Source organism: Suricata suricatta, chromosome 12, assembly GCF_006229205.1.
Source record: "Suricata suricatta isolate VVHF042 chromosome 12, meerkat_22Aug2017_6uvM2_HiC, whole genome shotgun sequence".
Classification (NCBI taxonomy): domain Eukaryota; kingdom Metazoa; phylum Chordata; class Mammalia; order Carnivora; family Herpestidae; genus Suricata; species Suricata suricatta.
This window is the reverse complement of record NC_043711.1, coordinates 85,970,250-85,994,008: the sequence shown is the minus strand read 5'-3', so window position 1 is coordinate 85,994,008 and position 23,759 is coordinate 85,970,250. Positions and strand designations below refer to the sequence as shown.

The following is a 23,759-nucleotide window of genomic DNA, read 5'->3' as shown; positions in this document are numbered from 1 at the left end:
GGAGGGAGGGGAGGGAGAGGGGAATGAGAGGGGAGAGAGGGGAAGGAAGGTGAAGGGAGGGAGAGGAGGGAGGAAGGAGGGAGGAAGGAAGGGGGAGGGAGGGAGAAAGGGGGAGAGGGAGACAGAGCCAGTAAAGAAGATAGCACTGACGGGGTGAGAGGCAGCTGGGAAATCGAGGGAGCTAGGAGAAGAAAGCATCCTAAGTGGTCTCAGACGCTGTTGTGGGTCTGGCTGGGGGACAGGCAAAAGGAGGTCTCCATTCTCCGACTAAATCCCCTCTCTCTCGGTACCTCACTTTTTACCATCTTTTCCCCTCCCCCAGGCCTAGAATGTTGCCAGGCACCAAGGGAGTCATGCAATACCTATTTGCCGAATATTTAAATACATCCACTTATAAAAGAGGCTCTGTGGCCACCAAGTGAGCTCCGTTTTTACTGAACATAGTCTGGGAAACTTCAAATCCAAAGGTTCAAGGGTGGCGGTGGGCAGGGCAGGGCGGCGGGGGGGGGGGGGGGGGGGGGGGGGGGGGGGGGGGGGGGGGGGGGGGGGGGGGGGGGGGGGGGGGGGGGGGGGGGGGGGGGGGGGGGGGGGGGGGGGTGATTGGCTTTGAATTTGGACTTCATAGCTGTGTGGCCTTTCTGAGCCTTATCCTTCCTTGCGTGTGAACAGTTACCCACCTCGCAGGGTGTTGTTAGGGTAGGGAGTGCTTGCTACAGGGCTTGCATACAGAGAGTTTTCTGGCAACAGGCTGCTGGTGTGGAGGGACATTTGGTGAAAAGAGACATTTGGACCTACCTGGTGAGACCGAAGCACCAGATTGAAGGCCTGGAGCTTGGCCGGCATCGGGAGAGGGAAGCCTTTTTGCAGCCGCTCTGCAGTGGAGGAGAAGGTGAGCACTGGGCAGGGGAGGGGGGGAAGGTGCCGGCCCGCCGGCACCAGGTGGGCAGCTGCCCTGAGCCAGCGGGCCTGCTCTGGGTAGGGCCGGCATAGACCTGAAGCCTTGACAGGTAGGCTGGCCTGGAGACTCCCACGCCTCACCACGCTCTGGAGACCCAGGGGCCTTCCCTTCTCGCCCCATCAGCCCCAAGCCCACATTCAGGATGTGTGCAGACCTCTTCCCCAAGACCCCCTCCTGAGGGTGACAGCAGCGCTGGTGTACTTGGCCATGGCCGTGGCCAAGGGCAACTGCTCGTTATCTACCGGGGTGCATACGGAACTCCTCAAAGTTTAGGATGAAACTAGAGGTGGGTGGTAGCCGGGGACCCCTCCCCCCATACCACCGTCTTCTGCTGTGCGACTCTGGAGAATTCTACACCCAAACCTGGCTTCCCAGATCATTAGGAAGCTACATTTGTCAAGGCAGGAGAAGTCATAGTCTATATAATAACTTTTGTCCTAATTGACAATTTCTACTTCTTCTAGTCATGTGGTATGTGGTCCTCTGGGTGCTCTCTGGCCCCTGGCCCCGCAAGGTTAGGCTTTTGTCAGTGTGATGAGCACGAGCCGTTGGTTGAGGTTAGCCCTTCTTCTCCAGCCCTTCTCCCAGAGGTGGCAAGGGGCTGAGGGCTCTGGCTTCAGAGCCGGGTCAGAGCCCAGCTGCATTTTTTGCCTTCCCCTGTGACCTACAACAAGCCACCTGTGTCTTCTCGGTCTCCCATTTCCTCCCACAAAAATTGGGGAGAATACTAATCTGCATGTCAGGGGGCTGTCTTAAAGATCGGATGACATAGTGGGTGGGCTCATGAGAGGAACTCAGCCCTCAGGGGTCCTCTTCTGTCCATCCCCTTTTCTGGTTCATTTGAGTGACCACCCTCCAGCCTCCATGACTTGGGCCAGGTGTTAGGTGGCTCTAGGACTTAACCCCCCTCCCCTCCCCTAGGACTGAAAGTCAATCGTTTCTCCAGAGCTCCTTACCGTTAACCTTGGGGATCACAGCAATGGGCACGACATAGCTCATGACAGCCTGCAGCACTCCGACCTGAAGTCAGAGGACGGGACCCACGTCAGGGCACCTCGGCCTCAATCTCCCACCCCGGCAGGGCCACCTTGGAGCCGGGAAAACTGCTCAGGGAGGGACCCGGGCGATGCCAGGAGGATTCCGCAGCCCAGTCAGGCCACCCAAGTGATCTCTTGTGCATCCCAAGGTTCCTGATGTGACGCACGTTCCAGATGTAAGGTACCAGGCCGAGGAAAGGAAGGTCATCAGAGTTAAGCATGAAAACCATTGTGTAAGAAAATGCATCAGCTACTGCACTGCCGGCTACAGGGCGAACTGGTCCAACCTTTCTGGGGCTCTATTTGGCGAAGCCTTAAAAATGTGTGTGCCTGCCCGGGTGGCTCAGCCGGTTGAGCGTCTGACTTCGGCTCAGGTCATGATTTCACAGCTCCTGAGTTCGAGGCCAGCATCGGGCTCGCTGCCGTCAGTGCAGAGCCCACTTTGGATCTTCTGTCCCCTCCTGTCTCTGCCCCTTCCCGGCTTGTGCATTCGCTCTCTCTCAAAAATAATTAAATCTTCAAAAAAACTGTGTATTGCTGGTGGACCAGCAAATATGCCTGTAAGGTGTTTATCCTGAGGGAATGCTGGCAAAAATTAATGCATAGATGCTCACTCGAGCCATAAATTTAACCAAAACAGTAAATAAGCAGCAATCTACATGTCTAGGAACTGGGGAATTATTTAGGGGACACAAGGGTGCTTTGATTCTAGGAAATACTATGCAACTGTTAAGAATAATATTGTGGAAATTTAATTATCCACAAAGAGATATTCATGATGTATTTTTGAGTTAGGAAAAGCAGGCTATGGAAACCACATAATTCTGTTGTATTATTGGCTATGCATAGCAAAAGGTCAGGAAAGATTAACTAAGTGATAAAAATAGGAATGACTTTTATTCTCCTTGGTTTGCCTCTCTGTAGATTCTGATTATTCTGTAATGTGTATGTTTTGCTCTTGAAATAGTAAAAAAATATTCAAAGAGAATGTAGCACCCTCAAGGTGATTGCCCAGTGACACACTTGTAAATAAATACATTTTTGTTTTGGGAACAACTGAGTTTCCTTCCCTGGGCTGTAAATCCCTGGGCTCATAAAATGTGGTGCCTTTCTTCCCATGAGTCTGAGAACTTTCCAGTTTGATTTGACGCAGAAGCAGAAGTTAGTTACTGATGGAGTCAAGTCACTGTAAGAGCCCCAGCGCCGGTAAGTCCGTGAAAATACGGTGAGGACACTTTGGGTCCTCCTGTGGGTTGTAGTTGTTTTTGGATGGAAATGGCTGGCTGGATTTCCTTCCAATTGGGAGGAAAGATGGGGATGGTCCAATTTCAGGGCCTGATGGCTTACAAGGCACCCGCTTGGTGGGGATCTCGGGAGGCATTTCAGAGATCGAAGAAAATGTTCTCCAGGGGTTCAACTAGAGGCCCCCTGGGAGATTTGGGCCATGTGTAGGACAGAATCAGCCTGCCGTGGCTTCTGATGGAAGTCACACGCTGAGCTGCTGGTTAGGTGGGCAACTCCAGTGCCTCAGGGGTGAGTCTCCTTAATGATGGCCAGTGATGTCAGGTAGTGGAATCATCTACTGGGCTAGCGGGATTCCTACTGAATTCCCTCCCACCTGCCCGTCTCCACCTTTATATGACTCTGCATTCACCCAGCTGCTCAAGCCAAAAATCTAGGAATCACTCTTCATCACCCTCTTCACACAAGTGGCATCGAATTCCACCTCCAAAGTATGGCTCCCATCCACCATTTTCTTCTCTTCTTCATAGACAAACGCACTTATCTCTCCACTGATGCACACGGTCTGACTCTTGTCCCCCCACATCCATCCCCCCACCCCAGCCAGGGGCATCTTTTATAAAGGCATCAGTCAGATCACGTCACCCCCTGTGTGGAACAGTTCACCGGCTTCTCACTGCCTTTCGAACATAATCTACTCCAGGACAAAAGGCCCCGGATGAGCTAGCCCCCACCTGCCTTTCCAGCCACATCTCGTCCTACACCCCCACCCCTAACCTGCTCTGCTCCAGCCACATGGGCTTCCCCCCATTCCTCAAACATGTGGGACTTGTTCTCACCACAGGGCCTTGGCACTGGCTGTTCCCTCTGCCTGCAGCAGCTCTTCAACGTGCTGGCTCTTTCAGCCTAAATATCACCTCCTGGCGAGGCTTTCCCTGATCGCATGGTCTAACCTTCAACTCTCCCCGTGACTTGCTACCCCACCCTCATTTTGTTTTTCACGCAAGTAGAAAAGATTATCCCTGATTTGGGGGGAGGTTGGAAGTTCGGGGAGGGGAAGAGACTTGCCCAAGGCCCACAGTTGGTATGTTTGGAGCAGTGATTGGAGCTTAGGTCTGTGAGCCCACAAAGCTCCACCCACCATCACTTCACATGCAAATTATATGCAGATGAAGAGGTGGCCTCCAGATATGATGCCATGAGCCTGAGTGGCCCTCAGGACAGTTATCTCAAAATCAGGGGGAAGGAAGGAGCCACCAAGGGCCTCACACTCACCGAGAAGGGGCCAACGTCCGAGTGCTTCAGCTCTAGGAGCAGCCTGTGGGAAGGGGAGGAAGAAGCTGAGACCCCATTTGCCTGACGAGTGTTAGAGTCCAGTTGCTGGGGAGAAGGGCCCCTCTCTGGTGGATGCCATGTGGTTTTCCCACCCATATCCATTCCCCTTCCTCTGGTCACAGCCCCCCTAATTGTTTCTTTAGGGTACATTTAGGGTCCCCTACATTGTTAGCTCTGAGCTCTGGGGCAGGCTGGTGAAAGGGCAGAATCCACCTTCCCTTCCATGGTGATTGTTGAAAGGATGGACCTGTGACCCATGTTGGGTCTGTCTCATTGGCCAACTCTCATTGGCCCTAAGACTTCTTCTGGAAATATTGGGAATGAGGTATTCTCTTTTCTCCAGGAAAATTAGGGAGCTCCTGGTGACCATTTTTGTCACCACTTGGTGACAGCCTGCTGTGAAATGAACGTAGGGGATAGCAGAACCAAGAAATGGAGAGAGTCAGAATCCTAAGGAGAGCATTTGAGCACCTCGATCCACCCAGAAATTCTTAGACTTTTCAATTACCTGAGCCAACAAACTATCCCCTCTTCACAGTCTTTATGACATATTAACAGTGATCAAAGAGAAAGGGGGGAATAAACGGCTACCTGTTGGACTTCTGACATTCACTATGTTGGGTGCTGTACCCCATGGGAAATCACATAGACCCCAAGAAGCAAGGACCATTAATACTCATCTTGTACAGATAAGGAAACTGACAGAGATGTCAGGAAACTCACCCAAGTTCTCACAACTAACAGCAAAGTAGAAATTCAATCCAATCTCTGATACCTGAGTGCTTGTCTCAAAAACCCTATAAGGGTGGCTTAAAAACTCACCCTTGTTCACTAAGCTGTGGGAGCCCTGCCCTGGGGACTCTCGCACCCCACCCCTGCATATCTGAGAGTCGGCTCAGCCCTCACCCAGCTGTATCCTCTCCGGCTCCCCTACTTGAGAGGTGCATGGGTGTTCAAGGAAAATTAAATCCACATGTAGCCGAAGCAGTAACACCTGTCAGAATGATGCCGGAGAAATAAGCAGCATGTAAACCTCGGGAGCCAGTCTCAAGGTTAAGAAGGACAGCTCTGTGCTGGAGAGAGGGCGCAAACCGGCAGGAATGTAGGTCAAGACTCCATCCAGGCAGCGTGTGCGTGATTAAGAGGCAGACAGCAGGTCTAGCGGGGTCATTGCATCTGCTTTCTGAGGACCTCCCTTCCTCTTTTGTATGTGTTCTCTCCCCCACCTCTCTTTCTTTCTCTTTCCCCCTCCCCCTTCTGTGACTCTGTTTCTCTATCTCCCTGTTATCATCCCTCTTCATCCATCGTCTGTGTCTCTTTCTCTCTGTCTTTCCCCTCCCTCCCTCTCTATCTCTCTCTGAGAGTCTCTCCATGCATCTCTGTTCCTGACTTTGTCTCCCCTCTCTTGCTGTCTTTCTCTTTTCTGTGTGTGGCCCTCTCTCTGTCTTGCTCACTGTTCCCAATACCTCAACGCATCTTAACACCTGATTTCATCCTCACTACGGCCCTGTTAGCAAAGAGCAATTATTGGGCTTTACTTATTTGTTGCTTTTAAATCATGGGGCCTCTCTGGCAGTCCAGGCAACGGGACTTGGGGAGTTCAGTGTTTGCCAAGGTGAGCGGCGCTCTGAATGTGGGCGGCCTCACTCAGCACCAGGGCCTGTGCCCTGAGCCCCAGCCGCCTGTTTCCACTTCTTCCGACACGAGGCGGCTGACAAGGTCCCAGGGATGTGGGAGGAAGAAATAGAAGTGGGTTTTCCAAGTGCAAAGGTGGGCGAGGGATGCTGGTGGCTGGCGCCCCCCAGCAGTGAGCCCCCCGGGGACCGAGGGGCAGCCCCGAGGCTGCAGGACTTTCAGTGCTAACGGTGGGGCTGTAGGCAAACCAGGATGACTGGTCACCTATGATGTATGACCTTGGCCAGGCCCCTTCACCTCTGAGCATCAGTTTACCGTCTGTAAAACAGGACTATTGGGCCATGCACCGTGCACTATTGCTACTGTGCACCGTGTGAAGCTTAAATGCAACGGCACAGCACTTGGTGTGTTGTAGGGCCACTGCTGGCCACGGGCCCCGAGAACAGATGGGCAGCTCCCTCCTGCCGTCCCCATGGGCCCACTTACTTGTTCAACTCGAGCTGTCCCACAAGTCTGTCAAGCGTGGCTCCGACTGTCACAGAAATGTTCATGGTCTGCAAAGCAGCAAACCGAAGAGTGAAGTCCCTGAGCCTGGGGCCGAGGCCTTTGCGGGGTCTCCAGGACCGGGGAGTCATCTTCACAAAGGCTGCGAGGGGCTCTTCCTTCCACTTTGCGCCTGCTAGTGGGTCCTGGATTGTCACCCACTTACCCTTTTTACTACGCTTTTCTCCCACTGCTCTGGGATTCCGCTGCAGACTTCCCTGGCCACTCTCACAGGCTGGGTGAGGCAGACCTCCGGCCTGGAGTCCAGGCCAGCCCTACTGTCAAGCCATTCATTCATTCATTCATTCATTCAACAGATATGGACTGAGCCAGAAAACCTGAGATCCCCACCTCAGCCTTCATGCCCACTGTCTGCATGACCCTCCCCAACCCTGGGGCGACCCCCCTGGGAGCCCATTTAATTGGCAAAAATGGGGAAATGGGTCTCAACTGGAAAGAGGGAGGCTTGCCTGAGGCCTGTGAGCGCCCTCTGGTGGGGAGAAGGTCTGGTCTTCACCTCCAGGGCCACAATGCGTGCCCCCAGATGTTCAAGGTGACACAGAGTGAGGATGAACTCGCAAATCAGTAATGGAACCCAAACTCGAATAAGCGAGGGTTTACACACACACGAAGGAATCAACAAAGATAGGCGTAAATGAATAAATGATGAATGAACAAATATACACACGAATGAATGATGAATTGAACAAAGGTATAGGTAAATGAATAAACGAGTAATGGAATAAATTAATGCATGTATGGACCAGCACAGATCTAGCGTATTTCAAGTTAGCAATTGAGTGAATAATTGAGTGAATGAACAAATACACAAATGCATCTACAGAATGACCAAAGATGTGAGTGAATGAACCTGAAACAGTGTATATATTTCAAGGCAGCGGCAGAATGAATGGTTGAATGTATGAATGTCTGCAAAAGCCGGAAAGAGGTAGTACAGTGGTTCTGGCCCCAGGCCCTGGAGCGTCTGAATCTGGGCAGGATTCACCCTGGTCTCCTGACTCCAAGGGCAATGCCCTCGTCTGCCCACACCTGCGAACAGCTTACCAGGCGAAGCACGAACAGGGGGGCCAACGAGGAGTTCTGGAGGACAGCAAAGGCCTGGGTGTCCAGGGTGGGGGTGAAGACGAGGCTGGCGGGGTTCATGGTGAGGTGTGGCGGGGAGGAGGCCCAGAAGACGAGCTGTACCTCCATGTTGGGGAACATCGTGGCCACCTGCTTCCCCCAGGGGGACAACCAACAAGGTGACCATTTTATTACACTGTTTCTAAATTTTTTTTTAATTTATTTTTGAGACAGAGAGAGACAGGGCATGAGTGGGGGAGGGGCAGAGAGAGGGAGAGAGAGAGAAAGGGAGACACAGAATCTAAAACAGGCTCCAGGCTCTGAGCTGCCAGCACAGAACCCGATACGGGGCTCAAACTCATGGACTGTGAGATTATGACCTGAGCTGAAGTTGGACACCCAGCCGACTGAGCCACCCAGGTGCCTCAAAACTGTTTCTAAATCCTATCTTGTCTTGACTCTGCATAAACACCTCCAATGTATTCTCATTGCTTTTTAAAAAAAAATTTCTTATTTATTTATTGAGAGAGAGAAACAGAGACAAAGGGAGAGAGAGATTCCCAAGCAGGCTCCACGCTCAGTGCAGAGCCCATTGTGGGTCTCGATCCCATGAATCATGAGATCATGACATAAGCTGAGATCAAGGGTCGGACGTGTAACCGACTGAGCCACCCAAGTGCGCCTTCCCACTGCTTTTTGAAAGACTGCACTCTCTGTGCGTAGTGCCCGACACTCACCCCGTGGGCCTCTACCCCGGGCTCCCCTTGCACTCCAGCTCCAGCCATACCGGACTCCTTTCCATTCCTCAAATATATGACCCACTCCATTCCCCTCTAGAACCCGCTCTCTGTTCCTCCTGCTGAATGCTTATTCCCCACCCTCCATCCTTTCCCAATTTGGCTCTTCCCCTTCCTTCAGGTGTCAGCTCAAATGTCACAGAGCAGTGGTGGCTTCCTGGGGGAACTGAGGAGGGCTTTGTGACCCCTCCCCCTTCTAGCCTCCAATCCTGCCCCAGGTAAGCATGCAGTCTCGGAAAGATAATGTGGTTGTTATGCCATAAATCTTCAGGAAGAGTCCCCTGATCCCCCTACTAGTCACACCTCCCCACACCAGTACCTCCTGTACAGAAATTTCTGGAAGGGCCACCCCTGGAGAGGCTGTTACAGATTGAATGTTCATGTCCCCCGAAACTCATGCCCTGAAGCCCTAACCCCCGGTATGGCTGTAGCTGGAGACAAGGCCCTAAGGAAGTAATTAAGATTCAACAAGATCATGAGGGTGGGGCCCTAAGCCAGTATGGTTAGTGTCCTTATAAGAAGGGACACCCGAGCTTCCCGTCTCTGTATCTGCTCAGAGGAAAGGCCATGTGAGGGCACAGCAAGGAGGTAGCCATCTTTGCACCTGAAAGAAGCCCTCCCCCAAACCCAAAGGTGCAGGTACCTTGATTTTAGACCTCTCAGCCTCCAGAACCATTTCTATTGTGTAAGCCACCAGTGTGTGGCACTTTGTTATAGCAGCCTGAGCAGATGGAGACCGAGGTCCTTGTCTAAAGTGACCTCATCAATCCATTGGGTTCATTTATCTTGGTGAATTTTCTTGATTGTTTTGGGCACCTGAATAAGAATCTTCTGTCTTCACTGGACTGGAGCTCTAGGAGGGCAGGGAGATGCCAAGAACAGGGCCCCGGGCACATGGTGAGCCCTCGATAAATATTTGTTGGGTGGAAAAGCCCCCGTCCGGCGTCTACCCTCATGCCTGGTCACCTGGGTGCTCGGAGCCTTTCTCTGCATTGAGGGCGGACTACTCAAGGCTATTTCACTCTCGGGCTGGGCTGCCTCCAGATCTGGGGCTCTCATCAGGTCTGCTCAGCAGAGCAGGCACCCCAGGGTGCCTCATGAGTGGACAGAAGGGGAGCGTTTTCTCACCTGGGGTATGAGGATTCCAAAAAAATTGGTGGTCAGTCGGAATTTGGATTTCTTTGGTATCTGTAGCAAGGAAAGAAGAGAAAAGGATCTTGTGGGATTATGTTGTAGATTCAGGGGGCAGGGTCTGTACGAGGGGTGAGAGACCGAATATACAAACACACACGGCCAGTCTGCCCATGACAGTAGACATTGATCCCAACTTCTGCAGCAGTGGCCTAGAACAGTCAGGATACGATCAGTGACGGCCAGCTTCCCTTTTTTTTTCTTTATTTTTGCCCTGAAAAACTCAGATAGGCTCTCCAAACCAATCACACAGGACGCCCAGCCTCGCTCAGCTCACCTCCAGCCTCCCCATCCCGAAACCTCCATAGAAGCACAGCGGTAAAGGTACAAAGCCATCAGGCTCCGCTTCCGCTGCGTGTGTTTGAGTCTCCGCTAAGTGTGGGTGCTGGTGGCCGACTCTCTTGCCCTGAAGAGTTCTCGTTCGTGGGGTCAGGGGACACGTGGGGGTTCAGCATCCCTTTGGCGCCCCGACAGAGGAAGGTATCAGGCACCTCTCCCAGGAGCAGCATAGGAGGAACCCCTCATGGTCGGTGACCTGGCTGCACCTGGACTCTGGAGATGGCAATTCTGTCATTTTACAGATGGGTAAACCGAGGCCCAGAGCAGGACTCAGCCTTGAATCTACCGATAGAGACACTGATGTTGCTGACAGTGGTGGGATGAGGTTAAGGCTGGATTAGGACAAGGGCTCAGGCGGCATTGGCTGTAACTTTTATCCTCAAGTGGGACTTCCTATGCGCTAAGCCCGTGCCGAGTGCTAACAGTGCAGTCATACCTCACCTCACCTTCTTGCACCCTTTGGAGGGAGAATAACTTACTGGTGTTTCACAAGCAAGGAAACTGGGGTTCTGAGAGGTTGACCTACTGGTCTCAGGTCACCCAGCTAGAAGAGAGGAGGCTGATATTCCAACTCAGGTCTGGCCGCCTCTCGAGGCTGGGCTGTGATCTCCCGCCGTGTGAACACAAGTTCAAGTCCGGATGGCCTGCTGTGCTCTGAGTCCCATGCTCTCCCCGCATCTACCCCCAGCCTGGCCTTACCATGTTGTCCGTGACGGTCAGGTTCAGCGCCCCGGCCTGTTGGTACACGAACCCCGCGGTGTTGAAGAAGTAGTCGGAGATGCCCAGGTACACCATCCGGTCATGGTCGCCGGGAAAGGCCAGTGGTGGGGGGGCAAAAGGAGGGGGGCTGCGTTGGTTCCACCTGAAAAACTCCCCCTGGGGGCAGAGGCGACAGCGTGAGCCCCGGCTTCCTTCAGGAATTATAATTCAATGTCTTCATTCCCAGAGGAAATGGGCTGAGGATACCAGTCACGCACTCACAGAGGAGGAAGCCGCGGCCAGAAACGAACAATAATAATGTCCGGGGCCTCCTGGGTGCTAGTTTCTAGGGGCGGTTCCTGCCGGTCCTGCGAGGTGGCTGTGACTCTGTGCATTTTGCAGGGAAGGACTGAAGGCAGGGGGAGGGGAAGGGCCTTGCCGGAGGTCGGAGGTCGTGCCTCGCTCCGACCTCCCCACCCCTCTGCACACTCCTGACCACTCCTTTGGCTCAATTTCAACCTTGCCAACAAGCACGGAAATTCTACCGGAACAACAATGAGATTCTGTTTGTTCTCATCTGTCAGATTAGCAAAATTTTAAGGAGAGAGGTAGACTGTCTTAAGTGTACGCATATTTCAAACTCACACCATCCAGTTTTGGGTGAGCGTGTTCACGTGCTGTGAGGAATGTATGTTTGTAAGTTTCCGAAGACTGACTTGGCAACACTCTGCAAAATCAGATCATCTATTTAGCTAAAAAAAACAATGTTGAGCTATAAAAGAGCAAGTTGTCGATGGGCCCATATGGTAGACTACCATTTACGTAAAATTTAGAGGCATATAAAGTATAGTATGTAAGAATTATCGACACACAGATACGTAGTAAAAATCTAAAAACCGCAGGTGAGGAGGGCACACACAGGCATCTTATCCAGGGGATTCCTTGTGGGGTAGAGGTGCCCAAGGTGTTTCATTTCAAAAAAAAAATCAGAGGCAAATACAACAAAATGGTAACATTTCTTTCTTCTTCTTTTAATTTTTTAAAATGTTTATTCTTTTTTTAGAGAGAAAGAGGCAGAGTGCAAGCGGAGAAGGGGCAGAGAGAGAGGATGACACAGAATCCAAAGCAGGCTCCAGGTTCTGAGCTGGCACAGATGCGGGGCTCGAACTCACGAACTGTGAGATCGTGACCTAAGCTGAAGTCGGACATTCAACCGACTGAGCCACCCAGGTGCCCCTTAATGGTAACATTTCTTAAATCTGTGTGGTAGGTACGTGAGAGTGTGTAATGTTCTCTGTACCTTTGAATCATTTCATCATAAAAAATTAACCCCCCTCTCACCTATCTGCAACTCTTAAAAATAATAAATAATGAGGGGCGTGTAGGTGGCTCAGTCGGTTAAGAACCTGACGCTTGATTTTGGGTCAGGTCATGACCTTATGGTTTATGAGTTTGAACTCCACATCAGGTTCTGCACTGACAGCATAGAGCCTGCTTGGGATTCTCTCTCTCTGTCTCTGTCTCTCTCTCTCTCTCTCTGCCCTTCCCCCACTCACATGCATGTGCACCCTCTCTCTCTCAAAGTAAATAAATAAGTAAACTTAAAAAAATAAGTAAGTGGACCCATGTGCCAATTCTAATGCAGATTATTAAGTGAGTAAAGCAAGTGAAAGGGTGATGTGTATCCATTTCTGCAGACAGACTGCCAGCAAAACTAGATGGGCTTGCATTTATGTGAATGCTTCGAACCAGGGAGCCCAGGATGAATGCATACCATGCCCTGGGACTCACAGCCATGACCTTTGGGCCAGAGCCGGGGCGGGGGAGGGGGCAGGAAACAGTCTGTTCTCATCCTTTATTCCATTGTACCACTTAGAGTTTTTAAAAGTAAACTATTTGGTCCAGCAATGCCACTTCGAGGAGGGAGTCAAAGATGGGCAGAGACCCAGGGAGAGTTTATGTGAATATCTATCTGGGTGAGAGCATTCTGGGCGGAGAGGGAGCAGGTGCAAAAGCCCTGGGGAGCGAGCAGGCACAAAGTGGTTCAGGAATAGCGGGAGGCCAGCCAGTGTGACCAGAGCAGGGAGAGGAGGCAGAGACTAGGACGATGGGGAGCCCCAGGGGGGCCTGAGGGAAAGGCATGAGGGCCCAACTTGGTCAGGGTAAGCCTCACCTTCAGCTGCCCATCCAGGTTGTCAGTCGTGGTTGTTGGAGGGGCCACCAGTGAATAATCGATCCCAGCAACATTATCTATTTGGGTTTTCACTAGATGGGAAAAAGATGAGCCATGAGCTGGCTCCCTGTGGCAGCATCTTTAGGGCGAGATGCAGTGCTGGCATCTGCCAAAGTTGAACCGCAAAGAACTGCATTGCAGGCTCCATTCCCACCTCCTCCAGGGAGCCCTCCCTGAGCTCCCTTTAAAGGAAAATGAACCCACACCCCACACCCTACATAAGCAGACATTATCTCTTTCCCTGCTTCCAAGCCCCAAGATGTAGCTAAAACACAGGGTCAAGAAGCAGAGAGACCTGGGCTTGAATCGAACTCTCTCTGCCTTTGGACAAGTGCTTCCATTACTTTAAGCGGCTTTCTGTCATGTGTAGAGCGCGGCAGTACCAGTGACCCCACAGATGCCGTGGACACGGGAGGGGTTCAAAAGCCAAAGAGACCATTATGCGCAGTTATAATACCCCAGGCTGAGCCTGGGTTGGTTCAGGTCTGACAGTGTCTGTATTTCTCAGCAGTAATCAATGAGAATTAAGTAAACATGGGTCCCTCCGTAAGCCTTTCCTTCCCACGTTGGAGGGAAGAAATGAAGCCCAGAAATGTAACTCATCCAAGCCGGCACAGCTGGTGAGTGATGGAGCTGGGACTCAAACCAAAGTCATTTTCCTGCCTGCCGAGGCCAAACTGTGGATGATGCGATTGCACCAAACATGCCCAGAGGGGCCCATCCCTGGAGGGGGGCGGGCAGTGCCTGGGGAAGCGAATGCATCTTAAGTGGGGGCTGCCGTGACTGCTCCACAGGGAGGGATCCGGCTCGCAGTTTGGGGCACAGGCTCTCGAGTAAGAAAACCCAAGTTTGGATTCTGCTTCTGCTTCTTTCTGGCTTTGTGACCTTGGGCCAGTCACAGTTCCTTTCTGAGCCTGTTTCCTTGGTGGTAAAATCGGGAGAATACGCCAAACTCAGTGGGGTGTTGGGACGCTGAGAGGAGACAGTTCCTCTGGGTGCATGGACATGGGGAGCACTCAGCCAGAGGGAGCCTGCCCCCTGGCAACCGCAGCTCTTCAGTTACTGGGAGAGCTAGAGAATTGTTCCCATTTTAAAGAAATGAAAACTGAGACCCAGAGAGGCGAAATGACCAGCGTCAGAGCTCAGGCCAGCTGTGAGTGCCCGACCACGGAGAGCCGGGACTGTTGGGTTGTGTGGCCCCCACACGGGTGGGGAATGAATGGGTGTGGGCTGCTCCTGCCCCTGCCATGGGGGCCTGGCCCAATAGGGACCCGGTGTCAACTGTCATTTGAAAATAATCTGTTCTCCCCATTTCCACCCAGGCCCAAGTCCACCCGGGGAAACTTGTTGGCTCCGTCACGCTCTCCCTGGTTTCCTGGGCCCCTGCCCCTTGTATCCCAGCCTCCTTGACCTCACCCAAGCTCACCTGGCAGTGTCTCCAAATACGGTTGCAACTTGGAGGACACAGAATTGGTCACTACCTGGCAGATCTGGAGAGAACCAGAGACAGGACCGGTGAGGGCTTCCCGTGGCGGGAAATGTCTTTTGGGAAAAAGGAGCCAGACATTTTTTCTTTTCTTTGCATGTTTCTTTGAATGAAAGAGGGAGGGATGGGGGAAGGGAGGGAGGAAAGAAGTGTAGGAGGGAGAACACTGCTTTCCCTGAGTGCATTTCTATCACACAAGACCCTCAGGAGCCTAGAATATCATCCTCTGAGGAGCCTGTGGACCTTGGGGTGGGGCACATCTGGGACTGCCTGCCCCTGGGCTACTGCCCTCCAATGCCACTCCCCCATGGGGGCCACCAGATGGCTCCAAACCACAGCAAATCACAGCACAGCCTGGAGCCCACAAGCCAGCTGGCTGCCCATCCTCCCCGCCGCCCCCCACCCCCACCCCTTACACACTGTGCCCAGCCTGGGGCTCTTCCTTCCCTCAGATACCCGCTCCTCACTCGGCATTCCTGGGTGTTAACTGCCCAGCTCACTCATCTCCAGCCCTTGCTACCATCGCGGACACCCTGGTGCCTCATTTATCCGTCTGTCCGTCCATCCATCCGTCCATCATCCATCCATCCATCCATCCATCCATCCATCCATCCATCCATCCACTCAAGCCAGTACTCTCTTCTAAAGAATATCTTGTTATGCTCAAGAGCTTCACCAGTTAGAGGGATGGCCTGGGTTTGAACCCGAGTTCTATCACTTCCCCTTCTGTGCCTCAGTTTATGCATCAGTAAAATGGGACAACCATGACACCCTCTGCATGAGGATTTTGTGTGGATTAAATGCTGGGATCCTTGGAGAGAGTTCGAGACATAGTGCCGAGTCCACTGCATGAACTTGTGTATGCAGACCTCCTCCCCCTCCTCCCCCTTTCCTCCTCGCCTCCTCCTCGCCCTCCCCTCCCCTCCTCTGTCTCCCCTCCTCCCCCTCACCATTGTTGTCTAGCAGCAGGTACATCACTACTTTTTAGCCTGGCTGTCACTCAGGGGCCACTCTTACGGTGTTGCCAAGAAACACACTGTGCTAAACGCTAACATGGCCCTCGTACTATTGCTTAATTACAAAGACAGTTGAAACCCGGGGTTAGTCAGCCTGGTGGGCGAGCATGCCACCTGCATCACCTCAGGAATCCTTTAGCAGCCTGGCGCAGGAGGTATTAATGTCCCCACTTTACAGATGGTCAAACTGAGGTTCTGAAATTTGCTCCAAGTTGCAAAGCTAGTTAGGCTCTGGGACCAGAATTACAACCCAGAGATTCTGATGCTAAAACCCATTTTATAATCTGCTGTATTATGCATTTTGACAGCCATGCAGTTGTTTTGCATTGTTTTGTTTTAAAACTTTGACAGAATGCCATCAGACTGATCTGACTGATGTCTCCCTGCCCCCATTGTCAGTGCCTTTGACCGAGAACCCCGTGGCTCCCATCTAGAAGACTGCACAGCTTCCTCAGGCTCCCTGTGGTCCCCCCACCCCATCTTTTGGCTCCTCCAGTCATTCTCACGGCAGCCACAGAAATTTTAACACAGATCTGGCCAGGTCACCCCTTGCCTAAAACCTTCAATGGCTCTCCATTGCCTTTAGCTCACTTGGCCAGGGAGACAGGCTCAGGGATTCCTGGGAGCTAATGGTTTATTCCTGGAAAACCAGCTTGATGAATGGCCCCTTTCATCAGTGGAAGAAGCTGGACTGGGTGGATTTAGGGTGAGGGCCGGACTGGGGCCCATTTTCTGTATCAGCTCCAGCCCTGGGGACAGTTTGCTGGCACTCGAGCTGAGCCTAGCAGCTCCATCAGTTGTGTGGTTTCCGGGTGGGGAGCACCCCTGTGGCAGGGGTGGGGGTGGAGGCCAGAGAGCTAGGCAAGGAGACTGGGGGAGGGAGGCAGTTTGCCTGCTGGGAGGAGGGGAGGAGGGGAGAAGGGGAAGAGGGGAGGAGGGGAGAAGGGGAAGAGGGGAGGAGGGGAGAGCGTCCAAGTAGGACGAGATGCGCATGCGCTGTGGCTGTGTGCTGTGACCGTGGCTTTAGGCTCTTGCTGGACTCCTCATGTCCGGTTCCTAGAGCTGAGCCTGTGAGCCCGAAGAGCTGTGAGGACCGCTTCCAGTCCTTTGGTCTGAAACTGGAAAGATCCAGGGACACAGGGACTGAGGGCCTCGCCCCCTCTAAGCCCATCCTACCTTTTTGTTCATCATCTTTTGGAGCGCAGACTCCATTTTTTTGTGGAAGAGTTTGATCAGCCACCTGGAAATTGACATGTGGGGACATGCATGAGGCTTCCAAAGTGTCCCTGGGCTCCATTTGGGAGGCTGCCTCATATGGGAAACCTTCCTTCCTCCTTCAAACAGCCTAGGCACCCTCGTCCCGGGGCTTTGACTGTGAACACCCCCACTAGACACTTGTCACCCTGGGGACAGTGACTTGTTTCTGGTGTGCAGCTGGGCTCCCATCCTGTCTCAGCCTCTTTCATCGCGACTCCTCTCCCTCTTGGTACTCCAGCCACACTACTCTGCAGTGTCCTCTTGTGTTCTGTGCTGCCTCCCACCACAGGGCCTTTGCACATGCTGTTCCTGTTATTTAAACACTCCCTGTCCCCCACATCCACCTAATTAACTCCTACTTATTCTTTTCATTTCAATTCAAATGTCATTTCATCAAGGAAGAAGCAGCCAGCCCCCGGACTGGGTCAGATCCTCCTGTTCTATGTGGTTTTAGCACTTTGTCCCTCTTTTCCTTAGTTCTTATATTCCTTTGTAGTTTTTTGTGAGCGATTCATTAATGCAATGATTTTATTAATATCTATCCTCTCCACTGGGTAGGACGCTTCAAGAGAGCAGGGACTGTGTGGCTAGGACTCCAGGGCCAGATAACCGTGGGCTGAATCCCTCTTCAACACTCGCTGGGTATGGAAACTCAGGATACTTCCTATCTTCTCTCTGTCTTGGTTATCCCCTCTGAAAATGGGGGTAATAATAGACTAACTTCATTGTGTGGCTCGACTGGGACAATGCACAAGCTTAAAGGCAGGGGTGACACATAGTCATGTTAGCTGACCTCCCCCTGATGGTAGCTATTGCTCAGCCTTCATTGGCCGCAGCTAGTTCCTGAGCACGGCAGATCTGGTATAGTTCAACGCACACCAAGAGGTTAGCCAGAGCCTGGGGACTAGTAAGTGCTCAGGAAAGTCGGTTGAAGGAATGTTGGAGGAACAGGTGGCTCGTTGGGGTGGGGTGGGGGGGCGGGTCTCTGCTCTGTCTGCGGACCTGCCCCTCCCCTGCCCCTCGGAACAGGCCCGGCAAGAGGTGGCACCTGGGACATTTTCTGAATACAGGACATGCTCCTGGAGGTCTCTCCTCCCGCCGCGGCCCCAGGAGATCATACCCCAGTCCGCTGCCTGAGATGTGCACGCGGACGCTTTCGATGTGGTTCCTGCAGGCGGAGCAGGTGACGGTGCAGTGGCCCGAGGCGGGGTCGAAGCCCGGCTTCAGACCCGCGGAGATGGAGACGCCCTCCACACTCAGGTCAAAGTTGCCGCTGGTTTTGCTGAAGGGAAACAGATAAAAGAATTGTAGCAAGTATTTTACTCCCTGCTGCCACTCAAACTTCGAGCCTGGGCTGGAAGGTCGGGGTTGCTACTTGAGATAGAATTCAGAGAGGGGAGGCAGCCGGCCCAAGGTCACAGAGCATGGAGTGACGTGCGGATCCGCGTCTGCCTGGCAGAGCGCTGCCCTCACCCCTTGCCTCTGCCCTTGCTGAGTGACGTTAGGTCTGTTTCTTGCCTGCTCTGATTTCCAGTTTCCTACCCCAGACCCCTGACCAGCCTTTGAATGCTGGCTTTGCCCCTAAAAAGAGTGTTTGGAGACTAAGCATTTTTACTGTGGGGAAGGGACAGGAAGGCAGACTCATGTCCCTCTTTCCAAAGGGTCTTCTCCCTGATCCCCCTGGATTCCCCACAAACAAGTCGCTGAAGTGATTGGTCATTCTGAGCCACCACTACTGCTAGAGGGCAAGCTCACCATGGTGAGAACCCAGTATTTCGATTCAGAGTTGTAGTTTACATGATTTGACCTAATTTTTCACCCCGTGGCCTATCTTGCGGGGAGGTGTATGCATTTCCAGGCTCTTGACTTTGGGCTTGGCCACGTGACTTACTTTGGCCAATGGCATGTGAGTAGAAGTGACCACAGGCCAATTCTAAGGCTAGTCCTTAAGGGGACCCACATGTTTCTAGTTGCCCTTTTTGCATGTCTGCCACCACCAAGGATATGCTCCGTGTAGCCCACTGGGCCAAGGAGGAGGATGAACAGATACATGTGGAGCAAAGCTGCCTCAGCTGAGCCCAACTCAGATCAGCGGAACCCCAGCTAACACATAGATTACACAATGATAATGTGCGACTACTGTTTCAGCAGCTGAGTTGGGATGTTTTGTTACACAGCCATAGCTAACTGATAAGGGGGTAGATTAAAGGTCCCCCTTAGCCTTCCATCCTACGCTTCATGTACCAACTCAATCTTGTCAATGTCTTGCATTGTGACATGGACAAATGCTCAGCTATTAGCCAAGGGCTATGTTGAATTTTCACACATGAAGAATTGCCCCCAGGAACCCTGTGGGCACAAGTGGTGATGGGTAAGGCAAAAGCTGAGCATTCCTGAGATCCTGGCCCTCACCCCTTCCCAATATCACCTAGAGTTCACCCACACACTCAATAAACACCAAGACTGGAAACGCACATGAAATTCTTTCTCGCCTTCCATTTTCCACTGATCTTGACACTGGCATTACTGATGAAGAGATGGAGGCCCTCGCTGGGCACTAGTTCTATTTGGGAACCGAGAATCTGGAAGCCACGGATAGCCATGCTGTGAAGAAGAAAGGCCCAGTTAGCCTCCTGGGGGCCCACACAGGGACCCAGAAGGACCTAGAAACTATGAGAGCAGCCTAGAAACTATGGGCATGGGGCAGAGTGGCTAGTCTCTAATGTCAGACAAATTTGCCTTTTGAATCCTGTGCTTCAGTGTACTATTGTGTGACCCTGAGTCTGTCCCTTAATCATCCTGAGCCTCAGTTTTCTCATTTATAACATGGGCACAATAATCTCCGTCTTGCAGGAAATGCGACGATCAACGTGGATAACAAATGTAGTCTCACCTGACTACAGGATCTGTAAAAGGGTAGAATGTGTGTCTCTTGGTTCACTATTGAAGCCAAGTCAGACACATAGTAGGGTTAAGAAATATTTGGTGGATGAATAGGTGTATAAAATTCTGTAGAGGACATTTCTGGGTTTTCTGTCTGGCACCCCCACCCCGTTTTTCCTTTGGGGACACCCTCCACACATACTCCACGTCACTGCAAAGAAAGTTGACCTTCCATGTTCACAGGGTGGAGCTTTTGACTTGCGCATAAGCTAGTTAGTGGAGGGCCTTCCCGGGCCGCAGTGACTGGCTCGGGGATTGTTCATAACCTGAGATGGGCCTATCAGAGCGGATCTTAGGGTTTTGCTGAGACTCAAGGGAAAAGTGCTCTCTTTTCACAGGATTCGGAGGCCTGAGGAGATGCCGGTCGCCAGCTTGCACCTTTGAGGGAGCACCCCACCTGAAAATTAGACCTCCTCAAGGGAAGCAGTGCTGAGAAGTGGCAAGGAGAAAACAGGGTTCAGTGTCATGTGAGGCTACCTCAAGCTGAACCTGAAGCCAGATGACTCCAGAGACTCTCAGACATGGGGGCCAATGAATTCTGGTGTGGGCCATTTTAGATTAGGCTCTCTGTCCTTGACCCCCCACCCCAAATCCTACTTGTTATTTGGGCCTGGCACAGAGTTGTGGGGTTCATGACACATTCCCTCCATCTTTGGGAGTCATGGTGAGTACCTTCTGTGGCCGCCGCTACACTCAGCCTGGGGGGTTATATCCCCTGGGGGTGGGGCCAACGTTAGTTTGGGAATCAACCTCTCCGAGTTTAGGAGTTTATGGCTCTGTGATTTTAGGACTTGGTGGCCCTAGGACACTACAAGTCCTGTGCACTGAGGGGTGAGCTGGACGAGCCTCACCTATAGAAACTATAATGCCCTTCCCCGAGATGCTTGATCTCGAAGGTCCCTGAGAACGTGGGGATCGTGATCTTCTCCAGCTCCTTCCGCAGCACGGTCATTCCCTGCTGGCAGGCTGAGGGGCGAGAAAAGGGGTGACAGTCAGAGGCGCAGCCTGCCCCTGTCCATATCAAGGGCCAGCTAGGGTTTTCTGTAAAGGGTTGGGGAGTAAATAGTTTTGGCTTTGTGGCTCACACGGTCTCTGTCACAACCGCCCAGCTCTGCTGTGAGCACACAAAAGCAGCCACAGACCATAAATAAATGAATGGATGTGGGTGTGTTCCAGCAAAACTTTAAAACTTTATGGATACTGAAATTTCAATTTCATATAATTTTCACATATGAGTCTTTTGATTTTTTCAACCATTTAAAAATGTAAAATGGAAAAGCCATTGTTCATTCACGGGCCACACAAAAACATGTGGCTAGCCAACTGTGGCCTGAGACTGTCGTTAGCCAGTCCCTGGTCTAAAATTTCACCCCACAGGGTGCCTGGGTGGCTCAGGTCATGATCTCACGGTTCATGGGTTTGATCCTGGTGTGGGGCTCTGTGCTGACAGCCAGGAGCCTGCTTCGGATCCTGTGTCTCCCTCTCTCTCTGCCTGTCCCCGGCGTATGCACTGTCATTTGTTTTCTCTCAAAAATAGTAAACGTTTAAAAATTTTTTAACAAAATAAAATATCACCCAAACACACAGTCATGCCTTTTATGAGTATTTATGGAACCCCTACTCTGGGCCTTGCCCTGGGCTGTGCCCTCGCAGATCCTCCGCCTCTCTAAACTTTGGCCTCTCTCTCCACAGGACCTTTGCTTGTGCTATTTCTGCTGCCTAGGAAACCCTTCCCTCCCACCTTCACCTGGTCAGCTTCCAGCTCCCTCCATCATCACTTCCTCCAGGATCCTTGTCTGACCCAGAGATGGAAGCATTCTTCCTTGTTATAATTCTCACAGTGCCTCGGGCCTCTCCCTAGGAGCCGCATGACTATTTGTCAATGTACATCTACTTATGTGACTCTGCGGTCACCAACACTCCCAACTGGTCATCAAGTCTCCCAACTACCACAGAGGAGCCCTCCAAGGCTTGTTGTGGTAACATCTGTTTTGTTTATGAATGTGGCCCCTCCATTTACCAAAGGTATCAGCGCTTGCTAGTAGAATGCGCTTAATATCGATTGAGTGAACAAGTGGACGAATGCCCAATGTCCGGAATCCTGTCATCAGCTATATGGCCGACAGCATCCAAGAACCAGTTGAAAGGCAAACAAGTTACTTGAGAAGCAGGAAGTAGTAAGAAGAGGAATCCCAGACTGTTTTCCAACAGCCAGTGGGAAATGACACCCCTCCCCCACCGTTTGTCAAGCCCTTATTCTGTGCCAGGCACTATTCTGAGCTTTGTATTAAGCTACTGAATCTGAATACCCTGGGGAGGGGGTCCTGGTACCAGCCCCAATTCACAGATGAGGAAGAGGAAATTTGGGAACGTGGCCACACGGCTGACAAGTGATGGTCAGGATTTGATGGGTCAGAGCCCGTGCACCGGGCCAGGTCTTGAAGGATCTCGAATGCCATGCTAAAGGGTCAGGACATCTTCTGAAGGTAGAGACATGAGCAGATTTGCTGCATTTCAGGAAACCCACACTGGTTGCCACACGGGGAAACAGTCTGCTGTGACAGCACATGAAGACTTCTGGGCTTAAAGGCTGAGCCCAGACCACTGCTCCCAGGAAGCCTTCAGGGTCACCCCTTACATGGGGCCTTCTGCCTGCACCTGGGATTCAGAGATGTCCTGCCTGGGCTGGGGAAGGAATTCAGGGATGGGGCGCCAGGTCCCCCAGAGTGCTGGGTCTCCCGCACCATTCCGCAGTTTATCTCTCTGCCGCTGGGAGGCAGCATCGAGCAGCTCCACACGGTGCGGTGCGGGGTAGTGGGGGGGAGGCCTCAGCCAAGACGGAAGGTGAGACCCAGACCCCGCCCACTTCCCTGGCCCCTTCTCCAAGCTTCAGTCTGCTCTTCTGTAAATGCTGCTAGTGGCGGCCTGTCCCACCCAGGATTGAAATAAAGATGAAACGAGATGGAGCGTGTAAAGCGCCTGGCACAGAAGGGAGCAGCAGGGGCTGTTTCCTGCCACTCTTTCCTCCATCTGGGCCCGGATGAGTGGCCTAGGGGGGACCTTCTCTGGGGCATCCAGATGGGTAATGTGCACAGGGCGGCTGCCAAGCTCCTGCCCTGGGGGAGACCACGAAGAAAGGCCCTCCTCCCCCATCCCTGCTGCTCAGCCTCCTCCCTGGCTCTGCCCACGCTGAAGATTGGGCCAGGAATCTCAAGGCAAATGACTAGACTGGGAATCAGCTTTGGAGGGAAGAGAAGGGCCTGGAGCCCGAGTTGGTGGCTGGGTAGAGAGAGGGAGGGGACCGTGAGGACCTGGGGGCCTGAGCACTGGATGTGGAGTCCTTCAGGCCACCACTCCAATCCCAACACAGCCACCTTGCAGCTCTGTGACCTTGGACCACTCACCTTGCCTAGGTTTCTTCATATGTACGACAGGGGAAAGAGGGCCTCCTTTGAGGAGCTGTGAGCAGGCCACGCACTGGAGGCTGCACACAGAAGGTGCTCAATAAGTGCTCCTTAGGAGCAGGAGAGGAGAGAAAGAAGGCATCTGATTACCGTAGTCCAAGCCTTTCTGGGTGATCCTGGCCACAACGCCCGGATTCGTTGTCGCGATCACAGCCGTGCCCAGGGTGGCCAGCACCACCAGGGTTGCCCGCATCGATGCCTTGTCAGGCTCCCTGGCCATGTTCTGTCTTCCAGAGCCGCCAAACCTTGAGGCCTTGGAGGGGAGCCAGGGAGCTCTGAAGGATCCGGCTGGGGAAATGCTAACCAGTAGGATGTAGAAAGGAGGAAGGAACCTGGGCAGGGGCGGGAGAGGGGGAAGCAAACAACCCCAGAGGTGGCCAGAAATGGGGCCCGAGGGCTTGGGGGGGTGAGGGGCCATGGGTGCCCCTCCCTAAGCATCCCTATCCCCCTCTCTGAGCCCCCGCCTAAACCCCTCTATGAACCTTCTTGAGGCTGTGGGGT

General features: G+C 52.6%; 1 protein-coding gene across 1 annotated transcript in view; it reads right to left on the bottom strand.

Annotated features, from left to right (window-relative positions):
* BPI (bactericidal permeability increasing protein) overlaps positions 1 to 23,538 on the bottom strand; it is a 24,739-nt gene extending 1,201 nt beyond the window's left edge. The window contains exons 1-14 of the mRNA XM_029919102.1: positions 23,349 to 23,538; positions 20,646 to 20,760; positions 19,327 to 19,455; positions 17,972 to 18,133; positions 16,771 to 16,834; positions 14,519 to 14,582; positions 13,033 to 13,124; positions 10,860 to 11,036; positions 9,759 to 9,818; positions 7,816 to 7,983; positions 6,694 to 6,761; positions 4,513 to 4,555; positions 1,915 to 1,978; positions 796 to 872 (exon numbers count right to left, since the gene is read on the bottom strand). Of these exons, the coding sequence (XP_029774962.1) occupies positions 796 to 872; positions 1,915 to 1,978; positions 4,513 to 4,555; positions 6,694 to 6,761; positions 7,816 to 7,983; positions 9,759 to 9,818; positions 10,860 to 11,036; positions 13,033 to 13,124; positions 14,519 to 14,582; positions 16,771 to 16,834; positions 17,972 to 18,133; positions 19,327 to 19,455; positions 20,646 to 20,760; positions 23,349 to 23,478 (1,413 nt within the window). The 5' untranslated portion in view covers positions 23,479 to 23,538. The remainder of the gene's footprint in view (positions 1 to 795; positions 873 to 1,914; positions 1,979 to 4,512; positions 4,556 to 6,693; positions 6,762 to 7,815; positions 7,984 to 9,758; positions 9,819 to 10,859; positions 11,037 to 13,032; positions 13,125 to 14,518; positions 14,583 to 16,770; positions 16,835 to 17,971; positions 18,134 to 19,326; positions 19,456 to 20,645; positions 20,761 to 23,348) is intronic.
* Positions 23,539 to 23,759: the final 221 nt, after the last annotated feature.